General features: G+C 46.4%; 6 protein-coding genes across 6 annotated transcripts; 2 read left to right on the forward strand and 4 right to left on the reverse strand.

Moving 5' to 3' along the window:
* The first annotated feature begins 5,239 nt into the window (after positions 1-5,239).
* C8R40DRAFT_1257238 (SPX domain-containing protein) lies at positions 5,240-8,813 on the forward strand. Its single transcript, XM_046233784.1, has 15 exons — positions 5,240-5,307; positions 5,361-5,411; positions 5,466-5,860; positions 5,910-6,237; positions 6,300-6,324; positions 6,378-6,839; positions 6,889-7,001; positions 7,051-7,282; positions 7,345-7,395; positions 7,453-7,854; positions 7,919-8,092; positions 8,149-8,321; positions 8,385-8,475; positions 8,530-8,570; positions 8,628-8,813. The coding sequence occupies exons 1-15, from the start codon at positions 5,297-5,299 to the stop codon at positions 8,632-8,634; spliced, it is 2,556 nt and encodes an 851-aa protein (XP_046082091.1). The 5' UTR covers positions 5,240-5,296; the 3' UTR covers positions 8,635-8,813.
* Positions 8,814-9,473: 660 nt separating this feature from the next.
* C8R40DRAFT_1055596 (uncharacterized protein) lies at positions 9,474-9,665 on the reverse strand (the record flags this gene model as incomplete). Its single annotated transcript, XM_046225011.1, has 1 exon — positions 9,474-9,665. A coding segment is annotated over one exon (192 nt), but the record flags the coding sequence as incomplete, so codon positions are not given.
* A 500-nt stretch (positions 9,666-10,165) lies between these two features.
* C8R40DRAFT_1162837 (DNA-binding domain of Mlu1-box binding protein MBP1) lies at positions 10,166-12,648 on the reverse strand (the record flags this gene model as incomplete). The annotated part of the gene is made up of 7 exons (XM_046230297.1): positions 10,166-10,211; positions 10,264-10,286; positions 10,340-10,443; positions 10,502-10,519; positions 10,579-10,664; positions 10,714-10,816; positions 12,636-12,648. The coding sequence occupies 7 exons, from the start codon at positions 12,646-12,648 to the stop codon at positions 10,166-10,168; spliced, it is 393 nt and encodes a 130-aa protein (XP_046082093.1).
* Positions 12,649-16,043: 3,395 nt separating this feature from the next.
* C8R40DRAFT_1162838 (uncharacterized protein) lies at positions 16,044-17,477 on the reverse strand (the record flags this gene model as incomplete). Its single annotated transcript, XM_046230298.1, is given in 6 exon segments — positions 16,044-16,151; positions 16,171-16,371; positions 16,426-16,619; positions 16,680-17,028; positions 17,084-17,209; positions 17,268-17,477. The coding sequence occupies 6 exon segments, from the start codon at positions 17,475-17,477 to the stop codon at positions 16,044-16,046; spliced, it is 1,188 nt and encodes a 395-aa protein (XP_046082094.1).
* Positions 17,478-17,558: 81 nt separating this feature from the next.
* C8R40DRAFT_1123598 (ku70-like protein) lies at positions 17,559-20,709 on the forward strand (the record flags this gene model as incomplete). Its single annotated transcript, XM_046228904.1, has 19 exons — positions 17,559-17,682; positions 17,738-17,935; positions 17,989-18,109; positions 18,162-18,267; positions 18,318-18,420; positions 18,488-18,571; positions 18,624-18,808; positions 18,860-18,962; positions 19,019-19,147; positions 19,207-19,261; positions 19,327-19,415; positions 19,484-19,612; positions 19,664-19,763; positions 19,811-19,900; positions 19,954-20,060; positions 20,112-20,207; positions 20,271-20,342; positions 20,400-20,420; positions 20,472-20,709. Coding segments are annotated over 19 exons (1,999 nt in total), but the record flags the coding sequence as incomplete, so codon positions are not given.
* A 441-nt stretch (positions 20,710-21,150) lies between these two features.
* C8R40DRAFT_606408 (glycosyl transferase family group 2-domain-containing protein) lies at positions 21,151-25,545 on the reverse strand. The gene is made up of 14 exons (XM_046235600.1): positions 24,447-25,545; positions 24,170-24,381; positions 23,815-24,110; positions 23,640-23,762; positions 23,025-23,584; positions 22,899-22,965; positions 22,744-22,834; positions 22,484-22,676; positions 22,318-22,428; positions 22,219-22,245; positions 21,934-22,156; positions 21,814-21,885; positions 21,524-21,749; positions 21,151-21,467 (listed from the first exon to the last, which is right to left on the reverse strand). The coding sequence occupies exons 1-14, from the start codon at positions 25,396-25,398 to the stop codon at positions 21,429-21,431; spliced, it is 3,192 nt and encodes a 1,063-aa protein (XP_046082096.1). The 5' UTR covers positions 25,399-25,545; the 3' UTR covers positions 21,151-21,428.
* Positions 25,546-26,428: the final 883 nt, after the last annotated feature.

Genomic DNA, 26,428 nt, shown 5'->3' on the forward strand with positions numbered 1-26,428 from the left:
GAGGAACCCTTCTTCGGGTTCCGAGCAACAAAAGGCTTACCAGCCTCACGCTTCCTAGTTTCCTCGCGTTTCCAATAACGATTGTCAATACGAAGAACCTCTTGACAGTAATCGGCGAGCGTCGCCGGCTCGGGCAAACGCGCCATTTCGTCCTTGATGCGCTCAGCTAAGCCTCGTCCATAAGCCCATTTCAGGGCAGCAGAATCCCAGTTGGTACTAGCAGCCAGGGTGTTGAACCGGATATTGTATTTCCGGATGTTCTCGGTTTCCTTCATCTTCAGATTACCGAGAGAATCTTCGGCCTCGCCTTGGGCGTCGTAAACGCCGAAATTGTCCTGAAGCTCCTTTACAAGGGCTTTGAAGGAGGATGTCCAGGCCGGCAGCGAGTCGAGATCCGGGTCGAGAATATCAGGGACAAACCATTCTTTGGCTGACCCACTGAGATAGGAAAGGGTATAGTTCACCTTCCGTTGGTCGGTGAAATACTTTGGACGGTCATTGAAGACCAGGGCGAGATTGATGAAGAACGTCTTGAGTTTTCGGGGATCCGAACCGTCGAATACCTCTGGCTCCTTGACCTTGCTCTTGGATTCAGAGCTGTCAGAGGGGCGGCCGAGAGCGGCGAGGACGGTACCAAGGGTCTCAATGGAGCCCTTGAACCCCGAGAGGAGTTCCAACATAGCACGTTGCTCGTTGGGGATGTCAGGAGATATGGGAGTACGAGGTCCACCAGGTCCACCAGGACCGCCGGGACCGCCGGGACCACCAGGACCACCAGGTCCACTGGGGTCACCAGGTTCACCATGCGGTAAACCGCCGGAGTCGTTATCCAGATCGTCATGATTGTTGTCGGCGCCCGGATCGTCGGGGTCGACAGGAGGGTCTTGATCATCGTGATCACCGGTGTCCAAATCGAAGTGAGGAGGTGGGTCACGAGGAGATTCAGAAGCAGCACGACGTTGGGGTTGTTTCCCCGTACGGCGGGCGATGGCTTGGAGAATTGGAGAATCAATTCGAGTAGTAGACCGGCCCCGAGCCGGAGCGACCACGGGGGGTTGTCCACGGCGAGGGGTCAGGACTTGAACAGGTTGTCCGTCACCAGTGTACAAGGTGCTGTACTCAAATTGTTGTTCCTCTTCCATGGCTTCAGGAAGAGTCGACGTAGTAGGGACTGTAGCTGGACCGAAACCGCGATTACGGCGACGTGGTTGACCAATTGCAGAGATAGAGTCGGAGAATGGGGCAAATGATTGGGCTGTAGTGAAGAAAGTGTTTTCTTCGGAGTTAGCTCTAGATTGAGCTCGAGTTTTCGGAGGCATAAAAAATGATATGTCAGTACGACGTTAACGGATTGAGTTTAATTATACTGTTAAGATCATGTACACCGTGTAACCGTGCCAGAGCCACAGGGTGTCTAAGTGCGGAAGACAAGTGGGACAGTAGTGAAGTTATTAACAACACCGCCATTACGCCGTTAGTCCCCGGAGATCGAGAGTAGAGAAGGGAGGAACTGAGAAGCAGCCAAGTCGGAGCGGCGGTATCGCCGGTGACGAGGAGCGGGCCAAAGAACTTATAAGTCCAAAGGCTGTAGAGAGAGTACTTCAAGGCGTTGAGCCTGAAGACTTAGAGAGGAGCTAAGTTGAGAAGGGAGATCTAAGTTGATAATTAAACTGAGGAACTACAGTAGCGTACAGGCAGTATTTATATCTACGGAACGGCGCATCGGTGCGGAGCGCCAGACTAACTACTAGGAGCTATACGAGTAGTACCTGCAGGGTAGAGTAAAAGACAATAAGGAGAGACTAGAACGAAAGAGTAAAAGACAATAATGAGAGACTAGAACGAAAGGATATGTGTAGCGAGAAAGAACAATAGGAAGAGATTACAATAAGGAATGGATCTTCGGAATACCGAACGGCGGAATGGAGGCCCGCGGCATGGACTTGACAGGTTGCAGAGTCAGTGGTTAACTGGTTGTTGTAGACGGATTCAGACGTACTCGTGTTGATGGTGTCGGTTTGTGCGGCCAATACATATGTTGCCATTGGTGTAGATATTTTGGTACTATCCACATTTGCTGCATGGGCGCCTGCTTCGGTCTTAGGCTTCTGAGCTTGCCCCTGTTTTGGCCACTGGCCCTCTATTCCACCTCCCTTGGCCCAGCACTTCTTCGCAATGTGCCCCGGCTTGTTGCAGTTATGGCAGGTGATTGTCGGCCTGCCATTGCTTCTGTTGCTTGTATTGGCGCGCGACTGTGCCGTCATCAGGGCCTTCACCCTTTTATTGTCTCGTTCGTCCTCCCGTCTCTCCTCCTCCTTTTCATACCACAGCGTGTGGAGGTAGGTGAATGCATCTGTGCTCATGCTTCCTGGTACACTGCACACATCTGATCTCCAGTTGGGTGGCATGGAGGATATGACGATGTGTCTGAATTGTGCATCTGTCGCCGTTCCTCCCAGGTCGTGGACCCTCTTGATGAGGTTCCGCATCCTCTTCTCGTGATCCTCCATGGTAGACTTGGCGGGGTCGAACTTTTCCTGGCGCAAACTTGTATCCGCTAGGTGGATCCTTTGCTCATCTTGCTTCTCAAGGTGTTTGACCAGGGCAGTCCAAATCTCTGATGCTCGTTTGGTTTCGTCTATCCCCAGGCCGGCGGGGTCAGTTATGTTCGACACAATTGTCCCTGCGACTAGTCTGTCGCGCACTTCCCATTCCTCCAGGTAAGGTGCAGGGCTAAATAGTAGTGTAGTGGTCTGGGTTGGCAGGTATAGCGGACCCGGGTAGCTGTTGGGCTTCGGAATCGTCCCGTCAATGTATCCGGTCAGTCCCCTCGACTGCACCGCGAATAGTATCTCTCTTTTAGATGGTCTCCAATTTTCCTCCCCTGCGAGTTGCTTCTCATCCGGGAGTCTCGGTATGTTTAGGCTGTTCCCAAACGACATTTCAGCTGTTTTAATTCTGATAACCTTTTTAGGGCACCAGTCTCATAATCTGTTGGTGTAAACAATCTCAGTTGATATGAAAGCAACTCAGTATTTGTAGGTACCTGTTGGTGTAAACAATCTACGGTACCATTAGTCTACTGCGCTGTGCTCGGTCTAAACTATTGTACTCACCTCAGTTGATATGAAAGCAACTGAGGTGTTTGTGTCCGTCTCCTGTCGTGACCTTCACCTACTGTAACAGTATTTCTAATAATGCCGTTATAGCTCTTACACATACACATACGTATGGAATACTCCCCAACACTAATTACCTTTACTTTTTTTTGTGAAGGAGAGCTGATGAGCTCTACTTTTCCAGCCATATCTGTTGTCCAGACTTTTTGACCATTGCATTAACCTATTCTTACACACAAACTTACTACAACCATTATGATGCAACAACCAATGAACACAGTTTACACAATACATTCCATTACTATATGATACTTGGCATTACTTGTACTAAGTGCATAGTTTCCCCTGCTCTTGGCTCTCAAATGGTGGTTAAATCAACACACACACTCTCTCTACTTTTCCGGCATGTGTGTATCTCTAGCTCCGGAGTCCAGAGAATGATGACTACCATACTGCTCCATAACATAGCTTTCAAGTGATGGGTGAAACACTGTAAAACAGGAAATGGACCTACCCAGAAAATCTAAGTCTTATATCCATAATTGAGAAAGCCTATAGCTTTATGGTGTGTGAAATCACAAAATTCACCATTTTTGATGAATCTCAACATTCTTGAAAAAACTCAAAAGTCAAGAACAACAGCACTTGAGGACTTTGTATTGTATACTATGGTAAGAGATGTGCATAGATGCCTGTAGAGCAAAATACTCATCATTTCAGCACAGTTTTGTGGCTTGTCCATTATCTGCTAAACCTGGATATTCGGCTAAGCACCGAGAGCAGATCCCAGCAGATCCCAGTGCTGAAAGCACTGAAAGCAGTATGCTTTGAGTGCTCTCACTGCTGGGAAGTGCTCTCAACTGCTTTCGGACCCTTAGCCGAATATCCAGGTTTTGCAGATGATGGTATGCATCTTGTTTCTTGTTGAAGCCTGAGTTGTTCCACTCTCAGAATGGATGGATCACCCAGCTTATTCATAATAAAACATTGCTCATTTGAACATGATTTACAGCTGGGGATGATGAGAAAAAGTGCAGTCAATGTACAAAAATATGAACCGAGGACCATTAAGGACTTGGCGCTTAGTTTAGACACTATTCATCTGCAAAACCTGTTTTTTCGGCTAATTCTCCGAGAGCAGCTGAGAGTGCTTCCCAGCAGCCAAAGCACCCAGAGCAGGGTTGAAATTCTGCTCTCGGTGCTTTGGGTGCTGGAGAGCGCTCTCCAGCCAGTACCCTTGCTCTGGCGAACATACAGGTTTTGCAGATGTTGCTAAAATGTCATCTCATCTCTGAATTCTTCACTATAAAATCTCAGAAAATCTGGTATTGTCTTTAAGCAGTAGGTTAACAGTGCCCGTGTTTTAATTTTTGCATAACTCAAATGAAAACTACTCGGAAGACCAATTTGTTGGACCTTGAGATTTTTGGCGGGGTCACAGCTGTGACCAGCACGTGATATGCATCGAAACTGAACTGGGAGTATCTTTACTGTGAATGTCCTCGGCTTTGATACACAGCGCTCAGCGCTTAAATTAGGCGCCAGGAAACGTCTAGCGGACGTCGAACGGCCATCATCGAATCCTTGACGATACCCAGGGGGCACCACAGGATAAAAGCGCTGAGATCGCAATACCCGTTGGGGGTTGTTTGGCAACAGCTTTAGTAGCCATGTTGCCGTTTTGCCAATCAGCGCCGTGTCTCGCATAGGCACCTTTTCCAACAACAATTGACTGACTACAAACGTCACAGTCTACAGTGTACTTTCCATCCTTGAGATAAACATCATATGCAATGATGCGATCGCCAGTAATAAGTCTTGCTGTCGTCGGAGGGGAAGCATTCTTATTTTTAGAGATTGTTGGCATTGATAATATAGAGATGATCCAGAGAAATAATATCAGGCAAGCGTAGTTGAAGAAGATAATTTTCCGCTGCGTTGCAGCATGTACTGCCCTGTACTGCCTCGTATACACGGAAGAGGGGAGATATCTTTCCAATAGCTCTACACACTAAAGCACAATCCGATAACTGTGAATCAAGCGCACGGCACTAATCGGCAACACGGCAATACGGCGACTAAAGCTGTTGCCAAACAACCCCCAACGGGTATTGCGATCTCAGCGCTTTTATCCTGTGGTGCCCCCTGACGATACCCAACATTACCTCTCGTATATCATGAAGTTCAGGTAGTATATGGTTGCTTGCACGATGTGCTGAAGCTCAATCCTTTTCTTCCTAGTTCCGCTTTGAAGTTCAACGCAGTCTCGGAGTGGTGGGAAGAATATATTGAGTGAGTGCAGCTTGTTCTCAACTAGATGTGAATTCCTTCCGAACTATTTTACAGCTATGACTATCTCAAAAAGTATATCTATCAGCTAGAGAAGCAGCAACAGAGTTTGACATCGTCCTATCGAGACTTGGAATCTAATGAACGAACATCTCTAGTCGGTCGTCCTTCCGACGTAGCCACGGACTCGATATTTATTCCTCTGCTGGACAAGGAACTGAAGAAGGTTGCCTTATTCTATGAGAATCAGGAAAAAGAGCTGTTTGACGAGCTAGCTGAGCTAGAGGCTTTAGTTCAGAATCAAGACGAGCTTGGATTAGATGGGGACCATTATGCCGATGATGACGAGTATGACGAGGAAGACGACGAAAGCCTGTCAAGGAGTCCAGAGAGACACAGGCGACGACGTTTGTCTAGTAGCGTCAATGTCAATCGAGGCACCTCGGGTCCCGGTGAGTAGTGCATTGTAGATCGAATTGTATAATGTTCACTGCACCACAGGTGAAAGCTCCCATGTACGCCAATCCCCAGTGCGTCAGAGACACAGCATCTCCTCCAGTGAAGGTGAAATGGAGGATAGTCTGGCTTCGCTTAGGCGTTCTATCTCTCCTAATAGAACTATGCAAAAGCTTGCGAACACGTTTAGCCTCATGAAGGATAGTGTAACCTCTTCGGGGCTTTCGGAAACCATCTGGACTGCCCGTACAAATTATGCGTACGATACCCGACTCCTCTTCAAACGGCGAATAACGAACCTCTATGTTTCGTTCTCCTCATTGCGGTCGTACGTTGAAGTCAATTACTCCGGCTTTCGCAAAGTGCTCAAAAAGTATGTAAGTTCTACGCTTGATATTTCGGACTCGGAGGATTTAATAAGTACCTTGATCGCAGGTATGATAAAGTCACTTATAGCGAGGTACATATAACATCTATGGCCAAGGGATTCCTTTATCTCACTTGGTCTAACAGCTTAAGGACCATTATCTCCACGACGTCGTGGAACAGACCGTGCCATTTTTGCCTGATTCGAAAGATCGGCTCAATGGGGCCATTGGCCGATTAGTAGACCTCTATACCAAGTGTGTCGCTAGGGGAAACCGGAATCTCGCCAAACAGCAGTTAAAACTCTTTCAACGCGAAAACATCGCTTGGGAGCGGGACACAATATGGCGGCAAATGATTGGTCGCGAAAGACGGGGCGAAGGTGCCGCCTCTAATCTTCTTGGCGCCACTTTGGTTAAAGAACCTCAACCGGGGCTTTTCGCTATTCCAACGCCATTTGGGCGACTCTCTATCACGCGCAAATTTTTGTATTTGGTCATAGCTCTCGTCGTTTTTGCGGTGTTATTGAATGTCGAAGTTGTCCAGGGTAATGAAGCCAATCGCTGTTTTGCGGTGCTGGTATTCTGCACAGTGCTCTGGGCTACCGAGGTAATTGAGACTTATCTTCTGCGAACTTCTCAAATTTGACTATCCGTAGGCTATACCTCTCTTCGTCACATCCATCCTCGTACCTTTACTGCTTGTATGCTTCCAAGTGGTACGCGGTCCGAAACCGGACTATGAACACTTAGGTGCCCCGGATGCTACCAAGTATGTTTACAAATTAGCCTATTTCAAATGTTGATATCTTCCTATTTAGATTCATCTTTTCGGCGATGTTTTCCCCAACGATCATGCTTCTCATTGGAGGGTTTACAATATCATCTGCGTTAAGCAAGACCAGTATAGACCGCATCCTCATCACTCGCGTTCTCAGCCTTGCAGGCACGAGGCCATCCGTTGTCTTATTGGCCTTTATGTGTGTGTCATGCTTTGCCAGCATGTGGATCAGTAACGTTGCGGCTCCGACACTTTGCTTCACCTTGATCAAAGTACGTACGTCCGTTCTGACCCCATCTGCAGGCCTCTTTAGCTCACAATTTCAATTGTCCAGCCTATCTTGCGAACACTGCCTCCCAAGACGTCTTTTGCTCCTGCATTAATCGTGAGTGGCGCCTTCTTCATGAGAAAACCTAGAAATCAATCAGAGACTTTCACCTAGCTTGGTATCGCTCTAGCCGCAAATATTGGAGGTCAAAGCTCGCCAATCTCGTCCCCGCAGAATTTGATTGCGCTTCAAAACATGGATGAACCTTTAGACTGGGGCAGCTGGTTTGCTGTAGCCCTTCCCGTTTCTGCCATTTCAATATTGTTGATATGGGGCCTTCTATTGGCGTCGTATCGACCTGCTCGATCTCCTGATGGTGAAAGTGAGATTGAGATTCGGCCGATCCGCGCGACGAAGGAGCCGTTCACTCGCCAGCAGTACTGGGTGTCTTTCGTCTGCCTTGCAACCATCGTCCTGTGGTGCATTGCCCATTCGATCGAGGACTACGTAGGTGATATGGGGGTCATTGCAATTATTCCCATTATAGCCTTCTTCTCCACAGGAATATTGAAAAAAGTTGGGATTTTTGGAAAATTATGTTTGGGGTCGGCTGACTATCCTTTTTTCTTACGCTACATAGGACGACTTTGAACAATTCACATGGACAATTGTTTTTCTTGCCATGGGCGGCATCGCTTTAGGCAAAGGCGTTACTTCTAGCGGTTTACTTGATATCATGGGAGAGCTTGTTAGAGATCTCGTTGACGGCTTCAGCCTTTACAACGTTGTGCTCATACTATCCCCGATTGTTCTGGTGGGATTCCACAATCTTTCCGTGATAGCACCACCCCACTTACTCATTGCAAACAGGTTATTTCGACTTTTATAAGCCACACGATTGCAAGTGTACTTCTTGTACCTATCGCAAAAGAAGTCGCAGCGAGCCTCGGCGGTGATCACCAAAATTTGTTGATTTTTGTGACTGCGTTGATATGTTCCGCTGGCATGGGTATGCCAGTGTCTGGGTTTCCCAACCAGACTGCGTACGCTTCCTTCGCTGTGCTGTGAGATAAAACTTACTGGCCATTTTCAATTGAACTATCTAGGGCCACGCAAGAAGATGATCTTGGTGAATTATATTTGTCTAATATAGATTTTCTCAAAAACGGGATTCCAGCGAGTATTTTCGCAACTCTTGTGAGTTGTTGTTGTCATGCGTAGGAAAAAATAGTTGATTTCGTGCCTTTGTAGGTCGTCGCTACCGTGGGCTATCTACTTATGATTGCCATAGGGTGAGTCTACCTCGTTGAGCAATACAGGTCGTACTGAACTCCTGACCCAATCGATAGTCTGTAATGTCGTTCCTGGATAGGAGGAAAAACTCTGCCTTTCCAGATATAGATCTACATATTAGTTGAATATTTGCGCAGGATAGGATAGGATATCATGTTATTTCAGATAGGCTATCATGTTACGGTACATTTGAGAATCCATTTTTTTTGATGGTACAACAAGGTGAAGACCTCGAACCCAACAAGGCGAAGATCTCGAACCCTGCGATCAAATTATTACAGGAAAACGATTGCGATACAGTGGGGGGTTAGGTATACTGGTTTAGTCTGAATGACTTTGCTGTCGCGAATAGAGATACTACTGATAGTAGGGTTTCAAACATTAAAATGGCCAATGATAAAGTACCGAATAAAGATACAATACAGCAGAGAGATGTTCATGGATAGATGATTTGAAAACGAAAAAAAATAGTGATTACCAAGGACGGTAGGGTTGTTCTTTTCGGTCAGGGTCGAGTCTGAAATCGATCTGATCAATAGGTCGAGACCTAGGTGTGGCAGAAATGGATAGTGCCTCTTGGCAGCCTTGATCCCGCTCTCTCAATACAGGTAACTGTCCGACAAAAGAATTTACGGAAGGTAGTGACTGTGGTGTAAGCGGAGTCGAAGGGGATGGCGGAGAAATGGGAGACGGATGTGAAGAAAAACTGTCTTCTGAAGACGACGAAACGCTTAGACGCTGTCTTGATAAAACACCACCTGAGTATTTTATTGCAGGGTCGGATAGCCTATGCGTGAGAGAAGGTAAGAGCGCCAGAGAGGAAGGCCAGGACGACGATGGCGACGACGACGATCTGAGCCCCAAGCATTAGATACGATTGAACAAAGGTACAAATAACGTTCTCACTTGTTATTTGTCGATCGTGAGGGCCAGATGTCAGCCTCGTCGTTCTGCGATAAACGGCGAAGCACGGCGGCAGAGTCATTGACATCGACACCTCGCAGATCCTCCAATGCAGATATTGGAGGCAAAGCATAGGCAGAACTGGGGCCATAACGATTTGATGCAGCAGGACTTATTGGAGGGAGACTGATATTATGTGAGTTATGCTTCGTGAAATCAGTAGAAGGTATATGGAGAGCTATAGGATTTTCTCGAGCAGGCAGCCTGAAAGTTGGAGGGGGTGAGGGATCCGGATAGGGAGCGTACCGACTGTACGCTCTATCCCGTTGCGTTGATGGTGGCAAAGATAACGAATGGCGATCGGACGTCGGCAAAATTTCCTGCTGGAAATCTTCGGAATGAGCATTGAATGGAATATACTGCGGCGGATAGGAGGTATAGGCTGAAGGGGGCAAGGCGCCTGGATGAGGTTCGAACGAGGCATCAGTCGTGTGAGGCGTAACCACCGACCACGCTGAATTAGTAGTTGTCGAAACGTTCGGCAAACTTGATTTGCGAGGTGCACGCCTTCGACCCGGCGCAGAAGCGACAACCTGACCATAGCCGGGTTGAGTGGGAGAAAGACAAGTGCTGGGGAAATTGGGACTAGATGGACTATTAACTAGCAGAAAATTCGACGCAGAAACTATAATCACCCAAACAATGGTATCAGATCTTCTCGGATAGGCCAGGCGACTCTATGTTTTTACATGAGGGGAGAGACTTTAGAAAGCAAAAAGATGGCACTACCTTCTAGCTAACCGTAAAGCGACCTATAGATGAGATGAGCGGACATAATTTATTTGAAAGTAGTCATCAAGCCTACCTCATAAGGCATCCAAGTACCCTGAATCTTGAGGTAGCCACCCCTCACTCTTCGTATCAAAGGAGCAAGGTCTGGCTGAGAGTCGATCATTTTCACGATGTCGGCTTAATGAATGGCATGTGAGGACTCGGGAAAATAATATTCAAGTACGTTTCACAGTACCTTTAGAGTTTCCCAGAGCTGCAAAACCATCGTTAATGCACACGAAATACAATAGTTATGTAGCAAGACTAATTCACCTTTCCATATACCGGTCCATAAGATGTATCCATCATCAATGTCCATCATGATCCACTGCCCGTTCAAGGGATATTCATACACTGGTCTAAAGTGAGGGTTAATTTTTTTGAAGGCTCATCCACGACATTACTCACATATATCCTCTTGGGTCGTTGCTCGTGATGTACCTCCCTTTAGTAACATGATGATTTGGACTTGCGTATGGACGAAATTTGGGTCCAATGCCAGACGGTACACCTGATGAGTTTTCCTAGATGCAATATTTGTTCGAAGGCGGACCAATGGCGGACGATTCAGAACGGACGCACCTGCAACATCCTAATGGCCAGAAGAATATGAATCCAGGTACCGAGCTGTCGAGAAGGACGAAAATAAAGAGTTCGATGTGAGTTCTGTGTAGGGCCTGTGATCGAGAGCGGAGAAAGGGGAGTGGGTTATTAGAACAGACAGTTCTTAAGCGCTATGCGGTAAATCTGAAATATCAGCATTCGTACATATAATCGAGCAAACCTCCCAACCGGGTCACACCACGCGTAGCAGGTCGCCAGGAAACCTGTTTTAGGAAAGTTGAGATGTTCGCAAAAGATTGCAAGAGGGACGGCCTCGGCCCCGGCTAACACGATTACCTGAAACAGAAGTGTATCCTCGAGATCTCATCTTGAATGCTCCTTTGATCGTGAATTCCGAGAGATTCCAAGTGAATTCCGTTTCCATTCTTGCGAGCTGTCGGAATCAGCCGCCCATCCTCCTTCTTTAGGCTTTAGGAACACCATTGCCCCGCCCTTGCAGGTATGTGACGAGATGTGACGTTAGTTATGTTATTAGCACAACAACCCTGCATCTTTTGTCCTTTGTGCAAGTGTGCAACGCGTTAATGGAACGACACAACGTCGAGGGTTGGACCGTTGCATACATAGATCCAGTTTAGTTCAGCTGAACATGCTTATCGCTCCGGACGTTCCGGACAATCAATAAACATCTTCACAAATCCTTAGCTCGGATCTTGATTTTTTTGGAGATCAAGACAGGACGAGTTGCTGCGGACGCTAATTTGTAGAGCGCAACCAACTACTCCCACGCACTCCGGGCAAACAAAAAAAAACGGCTCTTCCTTTAAAAAATGCTAAAACTTAGGACATGGAAAACTCGAAGGACAGACTAGAATTTACAATAAATTATAAGTCTAGTTCTATCTAGTTTCATGTGGGAAATGTTGGCATACAACCTCTATGTACGGAATACGTCCTCGATCATGACGTTTTTTGTGTTCCTGGAAGTCTGTTCAGAGCTACATGCTCGAGCGTCACGAGTCGGAAGATATGCCTATATATGCCCTGAGAACGGCGTCCGATAATCGCACTGGTGATTTGAGCCTACCAACCCGTGTTAATCGCAATTTCGGCTCCGAATCTATAGAGCATGCGTTGATAAACCTAGAGATGAATACAGATATGTCAGCCACCGAGGAAAGATACATATCATGTTCATAGCTAGCTCGCTCCGCATCTCGGCGGCAACAGCTATGTACATAGCACCACCTCGAGTCCTTGCTCACTTCATCGTTGCATCACTGACTTGATGCTGTATAAGGAAACTAATTTTTGGGCAAGTCGTTGGAGTAGAGGAGACCACCATTACCGGCTCCGAAGAAGGGACGTGAAAGGAACCACGTCGATAACACGATGCAACTTGATGATTGAACAAGATGCCCCGTATACCATCGTTGATGTAGTCTGACGTGGTCGATATGCATCAAGTGAAGGAGAAACCAAAAACTCACACGTACAGGCAAACAGTTATAATTACCAGCTGTGAAAAGGGGCTTAACCCCTCTTGACCCCTGGCTCTACATAGCTCTATGTACATACATGCGATGATGCCGCCAAGCTCAAGGCCTCAGACACGTATGTAGAACTTACCCCAACCACTATTGATGTTTCTCAAATCGGGAAAATGCTCTTCAATGGCATCCGTCAAAACTGACGCAGATTTGTTCGAATGATGTATCCTCGAACAGGCCTCAAACCCCCACCTACTTACATCCAGGAGATAGAACGAGAACTCGGCATCTGTAGCAGTGCCAAAGACAGATAGCATAACGTCCACTACAAACGTGGAAGCGAGGCCTATGACATTAAGATTGAGTTCCTTATTAGCTTTGGCAAGTAAAGCAGGTACCGTAACAAGCGGAGTACCATATTGTGGCATAGGCTTTTCGTGTCGTCTGCAAGTATAACGGTCCACCAATTTGGCGCGAGCTAAGGATATCAAAGCCACGACCTCGACGCCCAGTCGACGCCTATCTTGCATAAATGGATTTGCTCTGCGTGGATTCGCGAAAATGATTCAATCTTGAAAACTTGAGGGATTTCAGCATGAGAAGGCCTGTCAAAACCGGCGCCCAAGCTAGCGAGAAGACGCAAAACATATGGGTCCATTCGGGGTCCATTAAACATCTGTGAACGAGGGAACAAGACATGTCAGTCAAGGCGAGGCAAGTACCTGATGACTGAATTGACTAATCGTGGTAAGACTAATCTCCGGTAAACAAGATACCCAGTGTTGTGCTGCAAATAGACTTGTTACTTGAGTAAGGCCAACCACGAAGAAGGTCCTTTCGGTGCCAAGCTCGCCGTCGTGAGCCATCAGGGAATCAAAATCCCATTTCGAAATGAACAATGGGATGACTTATGTATGTATGCGTAGGAAGCAAAGAGAGGAACGGAATGTATGAAGATTCGCGGGCCTAATTGTGACGCAACGGGGAAGGGGAGGATGAGGTATCATGAAGCCATTAATGCGTCACATTTTTGAGAACATCGGATGAAAGAATTTCTACCTAAGACTTCGATTTTTTCAAGGTTCAATGATGTGGATGATTGACTGGAGTGAGGAAGGTTGAAACGATGAATCTCCTCCTGAGAGAGACTATAAGACACCGAACAGTGGACTGGGCCGCTATGCTATCGCTTACAATAGACCCTACTTCAGCGATCAGTGACGATTCGGGCACAGAAGGACAGTGAATCACAGAAATTGTAAGAAGATATAGTTTTTTTCGCTCAGCATTTAGGGGGGACGGAGGATAAACACATCGATTGAACAAACGCGGACCTTGACTCTAGAGGTTGAAAAAAAAAACTGGAAACTGATCTTCCAGAGTATTCCAGATATAGACCGAAGATCAAAGGTAATACTCCAACATCGCACAAAGATATATTCCGCGATTAGGAAAAACCTATGAAGGACTGGTAAGATGAGTTGAAAGAAGAGGAATCGTTTCGAAGAAATTTTCGGCACGTTCCGGTTATGACCGGCAATGACTCCGAGTCAGTGCCGTTTTCCGTTTTCTTTGATGATTGTTGCCTGTTGTTATATGCATGCCAGTAAATCATCGACGCAAGAATTACAACACCTAAAGCCCCCTCAAAAACGCTCTCGCCAATTTAGGGACCGGGCTTCTCATACCGGCCCAAACACCTGTCTTATACTCAATTCCAATGTCATATCAAAGTCAAGATCTCGCGTTTTGGTTTCCTCTCTCAAAACCAGAGACCATATTAGGACATGCTCCTCTCATCTTTCGGCCCTAAGCCTCTTCCGCGATGTCCCCTTCAATGAACATGTTTCCTGTTCCTCCCGTTGCGGAGGAACCTGTTTCCTTTCTTGACTTCATTACTAGTACTACTATTAGATTCGAAGTTCCAACCGCGGCCGCCTAACCAATACTGCAAGTGAACCTAATCCAAGCCTATTTTGAGCACCGAAGGCTGTATTTTTCACTCAAGCTCTGACCACCGTGACTTACCAGGACTTGCCTTCATGAGCTAGTCCAGGCTCGGCGAATATGGAACCACTTGTTCATGAAATTGTTTGAAAAAGGTTGGTCCCCCTTACCCAAATAGATTCATACGGGGTAAGTAAACATTTTTTCATCCACTCTCGTGTATATAATAGGAAAGCGGTAAGGAGAACGGAGCTGTTAACTTATGCAGCGTATGTATGTGTACGTCACTCGAGGGTTGGCTTCTCTTTGATATAAGTACCAGGTCCGATCGAGTTGTATGTCGAACGCAATTCATTATACCCCGGTTATACCCTCGAGCTCGTGATTTTGTGCACAAGCTGCTGGAGTCTGTTGAACTTTCCGTTATAAGTTACGGAATTATTGGCATGTCACGGCTTTCTAGCTCCCGAAAATGTCGAGAGCTCGAAAGCCTTGAAAGGAAATGGCGTATAAAATAGGTAAATGCTACACATCTTGATTTACTTTGTCACCTTTATTTCCACCGAGTGTAGGTCTGCTTTGATTCTCCAACTCTTTTTGAACACGAACGTTAGTGACCGCTAAGACTACTCCGTTGCATTAGGTTTCCGAGAGCTTTTGTCACAAGTTTCGGGGTACGCGCGTCTGTAGAAAACAGATAGAAATTTCGAGGCTCCAACACGCTCCAACTTCATCAGAATTTCTTGTTTTTGATAGACACTGTATGCAGATGACCGCGTAGCGAAATTCTTTCCCTGGGGTATGGGAAAATTTCATTTCGTCGTTCAGCGGGCGGGAGGAATGAGGCAAATGAAAGAATTGAGGATTTTACTGGTCAATCAAGTTTCCATCGAGATACCAGCTCTAAGTAGCTATCATCCAATGATCTCCCTGAAACCTCGAAGCTCAATCAACATGCGAAACCGAGAGCTTCGAGGTGATGCTCCACAAGTCCAAAAGTCCATTGTGAACTTCGCATCGAGTGCTTGCTCTACCCCTCAGCCCAACGGCCCGCTACATCGAAAACCGAGAACCCCAAATATCTTCAGGAAATTTCCCAAATATATGCGATGCAACCCAGGGGCCATGTTGTCCAACTTCTCGTGCTTTTTATATACATAGTTAACCAATTCACTAAATAAATCAATCTTAAGTCCGTTGACGCTCAAATGTCGGGTTCGCGTTCCATGGAGAACAGAAGGAAATTCTAGGAAAATGGACTCGTAGGGATAACGACTGTGGGTCGCAGGTTATCCATACAGATACGCAGTCGCACGATGTATAGTACTTTTTGACAGTCTGAGTGATCCCAAAATTCATTAGAAGTGCACGGGTCCACCTAATAGTAACAGACTCATTGACCAGGCGAGTGCTCCGGGGTGACATCGCGGGAATATGGGGTCACAGACGTCCTTGGCCCAATAATCAAAATTCAAGGAAGTAGCTGGAAGTAGGGAGTGAATAAAACAACATCACTGGAACGACAATTGGAAATGGAAAGTAGGAAGACGTGGTCGCTTTCACGCGATTTTCGCAGTCATTGAAGGAGATGCTCGACATGTCACAGCAGATCGTCGCAGCGTTCTGGACGAGGAACATGGCCCTTCTTTACTAGCCTGTAGGCTGATTGCACGTTAGTTATGTGTCGATGAATAGGATAATAAAAACGTACATCTTGTGGATCTCTGACATGACCTCTCATTGGTGAGAGTGGCGGAGGCATTGAGCCCTGCAATGGAATTGAGACATGAGCATTGACAGTCCGCGGCCGCGGAGGTTGAAGTCTAGTAGACCAAGACGGCAAGGCTGCATTGGATTTCAATACATCAGGGCTCGGACTGTGACGACTCGTAGTGCTTTGAGTCCATTCACGATGAGCTTGTGTCGCAGCCTCCGAATTGTAAATGGCAATGTTATTTGAGGACACAGAACGGCCTTCTGTTCTGTCTAAAGATTCATTGCTCCAGGGTAAAAGACCTCCAAGAGGGATATGTTGTACCACGACTCTTTTACCAAGAACTTCAGCCTTCGAAAGGAAATTGTGTCAAAGAGTCCGAATAATCTGAGCTTAATATCTCACCTCATACATTTTAAACAGGCCAGAGTTAACTTTGCCCCAGTTCGGCACGCCCAAAGCGATTGAATGTAACTGGGATGAGTGCTCGTGGAAAGGACCCTGCTTGACCTCGTGAATACGCATGATCGACATGAAGTATAGATTAGTAGGCGGCAGAGGGGGGTGAAGAACTGCTGACACTGGTATCTTTGTCTGGTCTAGAATTTTTAAACGGTGTCAAACTAAATATATTTTTGAACAAGGTGGAAACTTCGGACCTCGCAATTGTCCACTACCAAAGATATAACCCAAAAAATGTGAATCGTCTAGGCCCCAGACGCCATGACTCCCAGCAGGCTCTAAACGGTAAACATCTTGAAGCCTCCAGCAAAGACGGAGATACCGTATGAATACTCTAAGGACCAGTTCACGTTCTTCTTCGACCTCAGGCACGAAAAAGCGCGTAAGTGTCAAGCAAAGAAGGAATATGGCAAAGGAAGTTTCATGGCCAGTACCATAGTCCATTCTGATGAAAGATCCAAACGAAGTCAAGAAGTATGGCTTGATATGTGGAATAAGCGAGCTGTACTCTGGCGGAAGCAGCCGAGATAGTAAGCTATCTGATTGCTACAATACAAGAATATCAAGGATTCTACTCATGGTAAGCTAGAGATGAGCTGACCTCTTCTAGTCTTGTGCCCCAAGTTCGAAAGGCAAGGTTTCCGAACCTTTGTGGGGAGTTGAGGGGTGGGATGTCTTCTATCCAGCTATCCAGAGTATCGATTAAAGTTACCATGCTCAATACAGCCTGTTTGAAGTAACATATAAGTCAGGTTGAGCAACATAGGAGGAGATTTCTTATGTACTTGACTAGGAAATTCAGAGCTCCAGGGAACTGTAACTCCAACAACAGCTTCGTTCAGTCTCCGTAGGAATATGATTAGATCTCGGAATCCTTGAGTTCGCAGCCAAATTTCGACGTCTTCTTCGTTCAATATCTTCTTCGTTGGCAGCTGGATAGAATGTATCTCTGGGAGGGTAACCCTTCGTAACGGATTTGGTGGGATACTTATCATGGTTTGCATGTTGTTGGTGTAGGGAGTCAAAGAGGGGTGACAGGTCCGTGCGGTGACACGTGCTTTTTCGCGCGCGTTGATCATGAGTCACCTCCTCTTCCTCTGTGATCTATTCTACATACTCACGTATTTACTATTAATGGCACCATACGATGACTGGAACCGGGTGGACGAAGACGAGGAAGACGAACTACAGGATGCTGCAGTAAGCTACGATGCTCTGGTCCGCAGGGAACTGTAATATTCATATCTCGCCACAGTTCTTCGACGCCAAGAAGGACGTGATACTGTTTTGCATCGACTGTTCTCCCTCGATGCTTGCTCTTCGACCAGATCATGAAGACGAGACCAAGATGACAAGTCATCTATATGCTGCGCTAAATAGTGCAATGAATCTTCAGAAGCGCAAAGTTGTTACAGGCCCGAATGATTCATTTGGCATCTTGCTGTTCAATACGGTGAATAACGGCACCTTGGATATACCCAAAACGTTACTCATATTGCTATAAAGACTCGAAAACCAGATACACCGCGTACCCAAGGCTCTGAAATAAAAAAGAACATGTTTCTGTATCAACCTATTGGTCCCATCTCTGCGCCGACAATTCAAGAATTGATCCAGCTCCTCAACGGCGAGACCTATCAACGGGAGTTTTCAATCTGATAATCTGACAAAAGTTACAGCTGCACAAGAGGACTCTGATGAGATACAGAAACAATTCCCCCCCTGCGATTCTCGTGTCGCTATGGGGGACGTTTTTACCAGCTGCAATTGGGTGATTCGTGACGGGTGCGCTCCGAAAAGCCTGTCCACACGAAATGCTAACCGCCGTTTCTCAGTGCCCCCAAAACGGCCACAAAACGTGTCTTCTTGATCACTGATGAGGACGACCCTCACCCTCTATCCAAGCAGCTGAAAATCTCTGCACAAACGACTCTCGAGGTGAGATCTATTCCTTTCATCTTTGAATGAAGCATTATCACAAAGTAATGAACGTATTTATTGGCAGGATCTAGCGCAGGCAGGAGTTATTGTAGAGCCATTCTTTATTCAAAGCGAAGACAGGCGTTTCGATGTGACCAAGTTCTATTCTGTGAGCTGCCCAGTGATCTGCAAGTAGCGGAATTGAATGAATTCATTCTCAGTCTGTGTTGCAAACAAATGCCTTTGCTGATGATGTCGACTCAGACCCCTCCATCCTCAACCAATCCATATCCATATCTAGAATAGAAGACCTTCTTTCTCAAATGAAGTTCCGCGAAGTGGCAAAGCGGGCGCTCTTCAACATCCCATTTGAATTAGCTAAAGGGCTTACCATTGGTGTGAAGGGGTGATCCTTGCCACTCGTGATTGTCCGTCAATATTCTGATCATTATCGAAGTTATGGCCTCGTGACGGAACAGAAAAAAGGCGAATACAAATATTTTGTGGACTTGGGAGACCGATTGGAAGCGGCAACGGTCAAAACAGGACAGCTCGATGAGGTCAGTATCTATATTTTTTGCTAATCCCAATGTCTGGGTTTAAAAGTCGATGTCAGGATCGGCAAGTCGAAGTCGATAAATCCAATATCGTTTACGGGATGGCAGTCGTTGGTGCTGCTCCGAGCAATGGTGATGCCGAAGACGATAGTATGGCAGCAACTAAGGTCGTAAAATCTGGCCAACGGGTAAGTATTATCTTTTACCATCCCACTATTTTGTTATATGAACATGCATCTTGTCGCAGCCGTTTTACACTGCAGACGAGATGAGATCCTTCCGTACATTGGGGTTGGAACCTGGTGAGCCGTGCTCTTGAAGCGTATCCAAGCCAATTCCGACCTATATCCTTCCTGAATCCTGGTAGGCTTAAAACTCTTAGGTTTTAAACCACGTGACACCATCAAGTTCGAGGATAATGTCAAGCATTCGCTCTTCTTATATCCTGAAGAAAATGTATGATGAGCATAGCTATCTCCCAGACATCTCCCATATAACAGCGCCGCCGTCTTCTTTGACTTCAGACTTACGCTGGTTCCAAACGCACTTTTAGTGCTCTTCTAAAATCAATGATCAAGAAGAAGGTGGCAGGTCTAGCAAGAGGAGTTCTACGACGAAATTCTACCCCAACAATCTACGCAGTCCTTCCTCAGGTATTGAGGATTGGCTATTCACCTAGACGTAGTCTAAGTTGTTTCTCACAGGAAGAAGACGTAGATGAGATGGAGCCCGCTGGATTCCATATCATTCCCCTACCCTTTGCAGACGACATTCGCTCTGCGCCTATCGATGAAGGCTACATTGGTTTGTCCATTTCCTTTTTCTACCGAGGTCTCACCTAAACGTTCCAGCTTCGGATGATTTAAAGGACAAGGCTCGGGCTTGGATAAACAAGATGACAATAAAATCTGGTTATGTACCAGATTCTTATCCCAATCCCGGTATGTCTCATGAATGAACATGCATCTTGCGCCTCACAAATTTGCGACAACAGCCTTAGCATTTCACTATGATCAACTAGAAGCGAGTGCATTTCGTGAAGAGTTTAACCCACATGCATTTGAAGATTTGACTGAACCGAATGTTGACCTTATCCACGCTGTGAGTGACTATTTGTTATCTATCGATGAGTTTCAACTTAGTGGTGCACAGAAAGCGGGGAAGCTCCTGAAAGAATGGAAAGTTGAATTGGCTAATGATGATAGTGCGACTTTGGTCATTCCCGTTACTGGTTCAAAACGAAAACCGGCATGTATTCCAATATCTCAGTCGCGCAGCTAATCACTCTATCTTATACTATTATTGATATAGGATGATGCATCTAACGACGGTATTGACGTGGCGGAAATCAAAAGTAGGTTCGAATCGGGCTCACTAATGAAGGTCAGTCCAACCTTACTATCTTTCTACCGTGTGACTTAAGCCTTCACTTTCCTCCAGTTGAAGGTTGACCAGTTGAAGGTAAGATTTATTACCAGTCGTAATACCTTCATCCAGTAAACCTTGTTCAAGGCATTCTGTCGAAGCCAAAATCTTTCGACTTCAGGAAAAAAGGCCGATTTGATACAGCGAGTCGAGGATTGGTGCAATTCGCATTGATAAGGTGTGCACTGGAAAAGACATACGATCGTCATATACATGTTGCGTCTGTCTGCGCGGATCGCTACGATATACGAGAGTGGCTAGTACATGAGGGTAGGTAGCGCAGTCATGTATCCTCGATATAGTAAGTAAAGAATATAAAAGGAAAATCATAAAATATCCAGTATGGTGTGCAGTCAGTCGTATTTGAACCGGCTCCAGGGATTATCCCGGTGTGACACTTGTACCATTGTCCCTGGAATCGTTGAAGGATGAAAGGATGAGCTCGCAACTGACGTATGCCCGAGACTGCTGTAAATCCTCACGTCCCGTCAACGGCTGGTAGGTCGTATATCTGCAGGTTTTTCTACCTCACCTACGCTGTTTTATTGGCAATTATAGTCATTCATTTACGTCGGTATTGGGCAGGAATGAACATGGCTCTCACAATCTGGGCATATCAAACGATCAATTTGCAAGTGGTGCAGCAAAGGTCGGGCACAATACTAAGGGTTGTTCGGGAATCGGACCTCGCCAGTATAATTCATATCCTATCCTATCCTATCCTAAGGTCTGTTTTCATGACACAAGTCGACTCAATATCATTTCTCATCTTCTTATGCTATGTTAACAGGCAAAAGAGGTAATTTATTGACTCAGTAATATGAATGATCTTGTGAGTGTATTGTAAATATATGTAAGAGACAAAGTATGTGATCGATTCTGAAGCTCCAAAGTCCTCAAAAAATAACGTCCACGTCTGTAGAACAATTGCAATAACCAATGAACGTACAGCAAAAGAATGAGATCTGGTTACAAAGAGAAATTCTAGGACGGTAAAAAGTCTACAACCAGTGTGTGGCCAAACATGTACCAGTTCATGTACGACTAGTAGGAGAACTTCATCAACCAAGGGTTCAGAACAATCTGTGTGTGAAAGAAAGGTCAGTGACTATCTACCCTGCCAAATCCTAAAAACGCACCGGTAGGAGTAGATGACATCCAACAACCAAGCTAAGCGGTATGATCAACGCCCAGTTCCAGCCTGGAATCTGCCAATCAAAGGGAACCGCGTCTGTGGTGAACACTACCATCATTGCTATAAGCAGAAGGCAAATGATGATAGAAAGCTTGAAGTTCTTGATGATACGAGGCACTTCAATCCAAAACGTCGATTTTTCGACTTCCTTTCCTGTGGAGCCCCAAGTCCTATGCAAAGAAAACCGCCGAGCATCAATATACCCGGAAAGAATGATACAGATTTCGAACATACATATCATACGAGAAGAGGTGCGCCAAGATAGCAGTCGAAAGATGGATGCTCAAACCTCCAAAGAAAAACAAGCTGTGTTTCATCAGTTTCTAAACACCGCTTGGTCACTAGAACACTCACAAGAACGGAACCCATCTCAGATTCTCCACAGCACTGCTCCAGATACTTCGATGGCCGAGACGATATTCCAACATGGTGAAACCGAGGTTTCCAAGGGCAGGGAACACCACGACGCAGGCAAGGAGAATTTCGAACGAATGCAAATAGAACCGGTCGAGGTCAGGGCCAAGCCCGAGCAGAAGGTAATTCAGAATCGACCCAATGGTGGCGGCGGCGATACCATCTACAGACAATGGTAAGGGGAACGAATCAGCGCTGGTCCTGTGCAGGAATTTGGATACTTACAATACGAGAACATGTAACTGCCCATGCCTATGCGTACACCATACAGTTGCATTATTTAGCTGGCAAGTGACACAAAGAACAGAAGAGGTAGTGACTCGCCTATCTTGTAATGAACAGGCGCGGCAGACTGCATGAATTCTCGGAGTTGTTTGCTGATAGGTCCGTGTCGCCACCACTTGATGAGTGGGTTGAAGATGATCTCATCACAACCTATAAGAACCAATTGGACCAACAGTTCGAACGTGAATGGATGATGAACACGCACCATAAGCGTATTTTTGCCATCTCGCTAATTCATCTACCACAGTCAAACTCACACCCTCTTTGAAACCACCCTGCGAGTATGTCGCCCATCGCAACGTATAGCCTTTCAGCAACAGCCTAAGGGCAAGATCGAAATCCTCTGAAACGTTCGCTTCAGACCACATCTTCCGTCGACCGTCAGCGGGATCGATAAACTACAACGAAATAGAACATAAAATAAGGCGTCGAAATCTTGTATAATACGTGAGAGGTCAAACTTACGCTGGCATCCTGCACGGCCTTCCATTGCAGGAATGCGTTATGACCGACGAAAGGCGCTACTTCTCCGTTCGCACACCCGTATGAGATACATCTGCAGAAAACACGAGGATGGGTTTGTAAGATGTCGAATGAAGCAGTGGAAATGACGAGATCACTTGTTAATTCTCCGTGTGAAATGAGTGATACCATTCTCAAAGTAATGGTGCGCGACTTGCATGACGTCTAAAAGGAAATAGTAAATCAATTTGATCTAGAAGACCAAAGCTGGAGGTTGGGCTCACCACTCTCATGCTGAATGATCGCAACTTCCTCTCCTCCCTCTTCACCCATCTCCCTTGCGGCATCTCGGAAACAGTCCTCTGGCACAACAGTATCCGCATCAATTATTAGAATAATCTCTCCAACGCGCAAACTCCGAGCTCCTCCAGCCCATGGACGATGATAAACCACTTCCTCGGTCTCTCTCCCTGACTCATCAATGACCTTCTTCACTGTACCAGACTCCTGGTAGATCTGCTCGATGGCAAGCTGCAGCGCTCGTTCTTCGAGGGATTCGATGCTTTCAAAATGGGGTTGAGAAGAAAAGGTAGAAGGGCTGCTAGCACTGGTATTCGGTCTGGTGGTTTCTCGAGGTTCACTGGAAGACAATGTGGTGTTGTTGGCACTAGAAGCATCGCCGATGAGTTTTGCGAGCTGTTGTTCCATAGCAATACTAAGAGCGAGACCGTAATTCATATTACTCGCTTTCTTGAATTTGCCTGCACGTTTGAAACCACCTGGACCAGAAGAATGACGCGGACGTGCGACCCAGCCGATGTTGTGATTGGCGTAGAACTCCAGTCTGTAAGGTGAAGGGGCAATCAGCAAATGGGAAGAGATACCTGTATAGACCATACCTTTTCTGTTTATCCTCCTCTGGAATTATCTGCAGACCATCATCACAGATAAAGATGGAACTAGTTCCTCCCTGCCGAGCATACGTTTGCATGGCTTTCTTGATTGAAAATACGGAAGGTGCACTGGTAACAGTTCAGCTCAAGCACAAAGGAGGAAAATACCCGGAATACATACATCGTCAATTCCAAACTTTCTTTATAAACCGGGCACTGTATCGTGATATGGGGAAGCCCACCGACCCGGACTTCTCTCTGAAGTTCCCGTTCCACCTCTTTCAAGTCACCTTCAGTCCCATTTTCGCTGCTGTTCCTGACAACTATTCGTTCAACAGTCTCACTCCATCTAGCGGCACCATCGACTTTAGCGTTCGGCTTTGGACGTTGAGCAGAATAGTAGGCACTGTTTTCATGATATTGTGCTACCGGTCCAAGAACAAGAGAAAGATTTCCAATGAGTTGAAGGCAAAAAAACTGGGGAAAAGCAACTGAATTTCAGACACTTGGCATTGAAAAACATATACATTGCTCACTATGCTGACGGCGGCAACTACGGGTAACACCACAACTAGTCCGAACCGACGTGTATCACCGTCCAAGACCCATTCTTCGATGAGGTTCGAAATACCAGCTGCAGCGAAATACATGGTCAATGCAGCACCGCAACCTGCATAGAAAGGACCGAGGAGGACAAGCTGACGAGGTTCAGGACCAGTGTCAGAGCCTTCTTCAAGATTGAAGGCATCTGAGAACAATGTCAAATTTTAATATACATTACGGATGCACAGTTGAAGTACTCAATGGACATACCTTTCTCTGACTGGGCAGGGGCAGGTGGCTGCAGTTTCCACCATGAGAGAAACGACCAGAATGAACTCTTCTTAGGCTTTTTCGACACCTTCTTAGGCTGTACAACCTTCTCCTCCTGATCCTGCTCATCCGCAGCGCCAAAGCCAAAATCAACAACCATTGTATCCGCAGCGGACCGATCGACATCTTCCATGCCGAACGGCCCAGCAGCGGTTGACAACCTAGTGGATGAATATTGAGGGAGGGCAATAGTTGAAGGGGCGGCAGAAGTCACAGTCGAAGCGAGATCCGGCAAGCTGCCAGTGTGCATCACAGGTGATCCAGTCGGATCAAAGAAGCCTGGAGTATTACTATCCCTCCTCGGAGTACTTCTAGTGCGCCAAATGTACTTGATTAACTTCTCCTCGAACTCAGCCCACAATGGAATCACTTGATCAACCGAAAACGCCCAGACCACAAGGGTATGGTCCGAGCGAATGAAGGCAGCACATTGTTCCCTCTCGGCATCGCCTAAAGCGCTGATGTCGGGAAGAATCTGAATGCGCGTGTTTGAGTCGATGAGAATCTCCCTCGCGGTAGGCGGTGAGCGAGACACAGCAGCATGGACACTAGCACTGCGAATCTTGACAGCCACTTCAACATTGAGCCGACGAACGCCTTCTTCGAATGGAATGAGTTTAGGATTCTCGTATGGAAAGCACCGGAAGGACGTTGGATCTACACGTAAACAAACGCCAGTGGAATCCGTGTCACCAGCTGGTTTGAACCAGTTATCCTGCAGCGTCTTTTCGTATATATTGTGCAGGAGAGCATCGAACGCATCGTAGTCGTTGTTCAGGATCGTAAGCGAGTGTGAAGGAGAGTATAACTCGGGATCGGACGCAGAATTTAAATGAGAGGGATGAATAGGGCGCGCCTGTGGTTGAAAGTGGACTTGGTTGTGGGACGCCATTTTCAACGGGTTTGGGGGGAATCAAAAGAGGGAGAACCAAACAGAGAACAAGCAAAAAGTTCCTTGATAAAAGAGACCTCGGAAGTGACGGCGTACGTGTAACACCGCCCCTTCTTCAGCCTTCTTCCTACCACGCCTCAACACCTCTCAATCATTATGCAGAAGCCTTCGAGTTCCTGGGGCCTTAGAAGGCAACATCTAAAAGTTATGCCGTTACAAAGCGTCACAATCATTGTCAACGTCGCCTGGCCTCATTCAAAGAAAGCGAATAGGATGTGCCATAACGCTATCTGGAATGAATAGCACGTCTCGGTCGAGAGCTGATATCTTGAAACTTCAAATGATGAACATCGGAGAACAGGCAATCGCTGACAGCTCTCACAGCCCGAGAGCATTTAGGACAGGAACGACCAATTTTTCTCGGATAGCCATAGGCCATGCAAATCTATACACAATTTTAGTTGTATTATCAAAGCCGCTCATCAGACTCGAGTGAGGCTAGTAGGAAAGCAGACAGGAGAAAAAACATCGTCAACTCACACGTGTGATCGGAAGCAGGAAGTTCGTCTTATCCAGTCTATTCTTTTCCAGCCGCAAAGTCCGCGTCAGTCACTTAGTCACTTCAAGATAACAGAAATAATACATACCAACGGTCAAGCTGCTATCACCTCCATCCCGATGAGTTCGAATGAGTACGACATTCTGTTATCTGGGTCTTGGAGACCCGCGTCGTAGCTACCCACTAGCGTAGGAGTTGTCGGCAATAACTGGTAGGCGACTTCGCTGCCGCCAGCAACGGTAGGTAACACTACAAAGTTGGCCGACAAACGTCCCTTCGATGTTGGGCCGAAGAAAAAGAGCTAGGTTGTGTACGTTGAAGCAATTGAAAACCGACAAGAATAAACTATAATGTAGGAATCGATGACGGCCATCGAAGAACGTAGAGACCGATGACCGAAAGTCGCTCTTCTGAAGATCTGGTCAGTATCATTCAAAACTAAAGAGAAGATAGAGGAGACAGCTGGAACGG

Source organism: Lentinula edodes, assembly GCF_021015755.1.
Source record: "Lentinula edodes strain Le(Bin) 0899 ss11 chromosome Unknown C8R40scaffold_40, whole genome shotgun sequence".
Classification (NCBI taxonomy): domain Eukaryota; kingdom Fungi; phylum Basidiomycota; class Agaricomycetes; order Agaricales; family Omphalotaceae; genus Lentinula; species Lentinula edodes.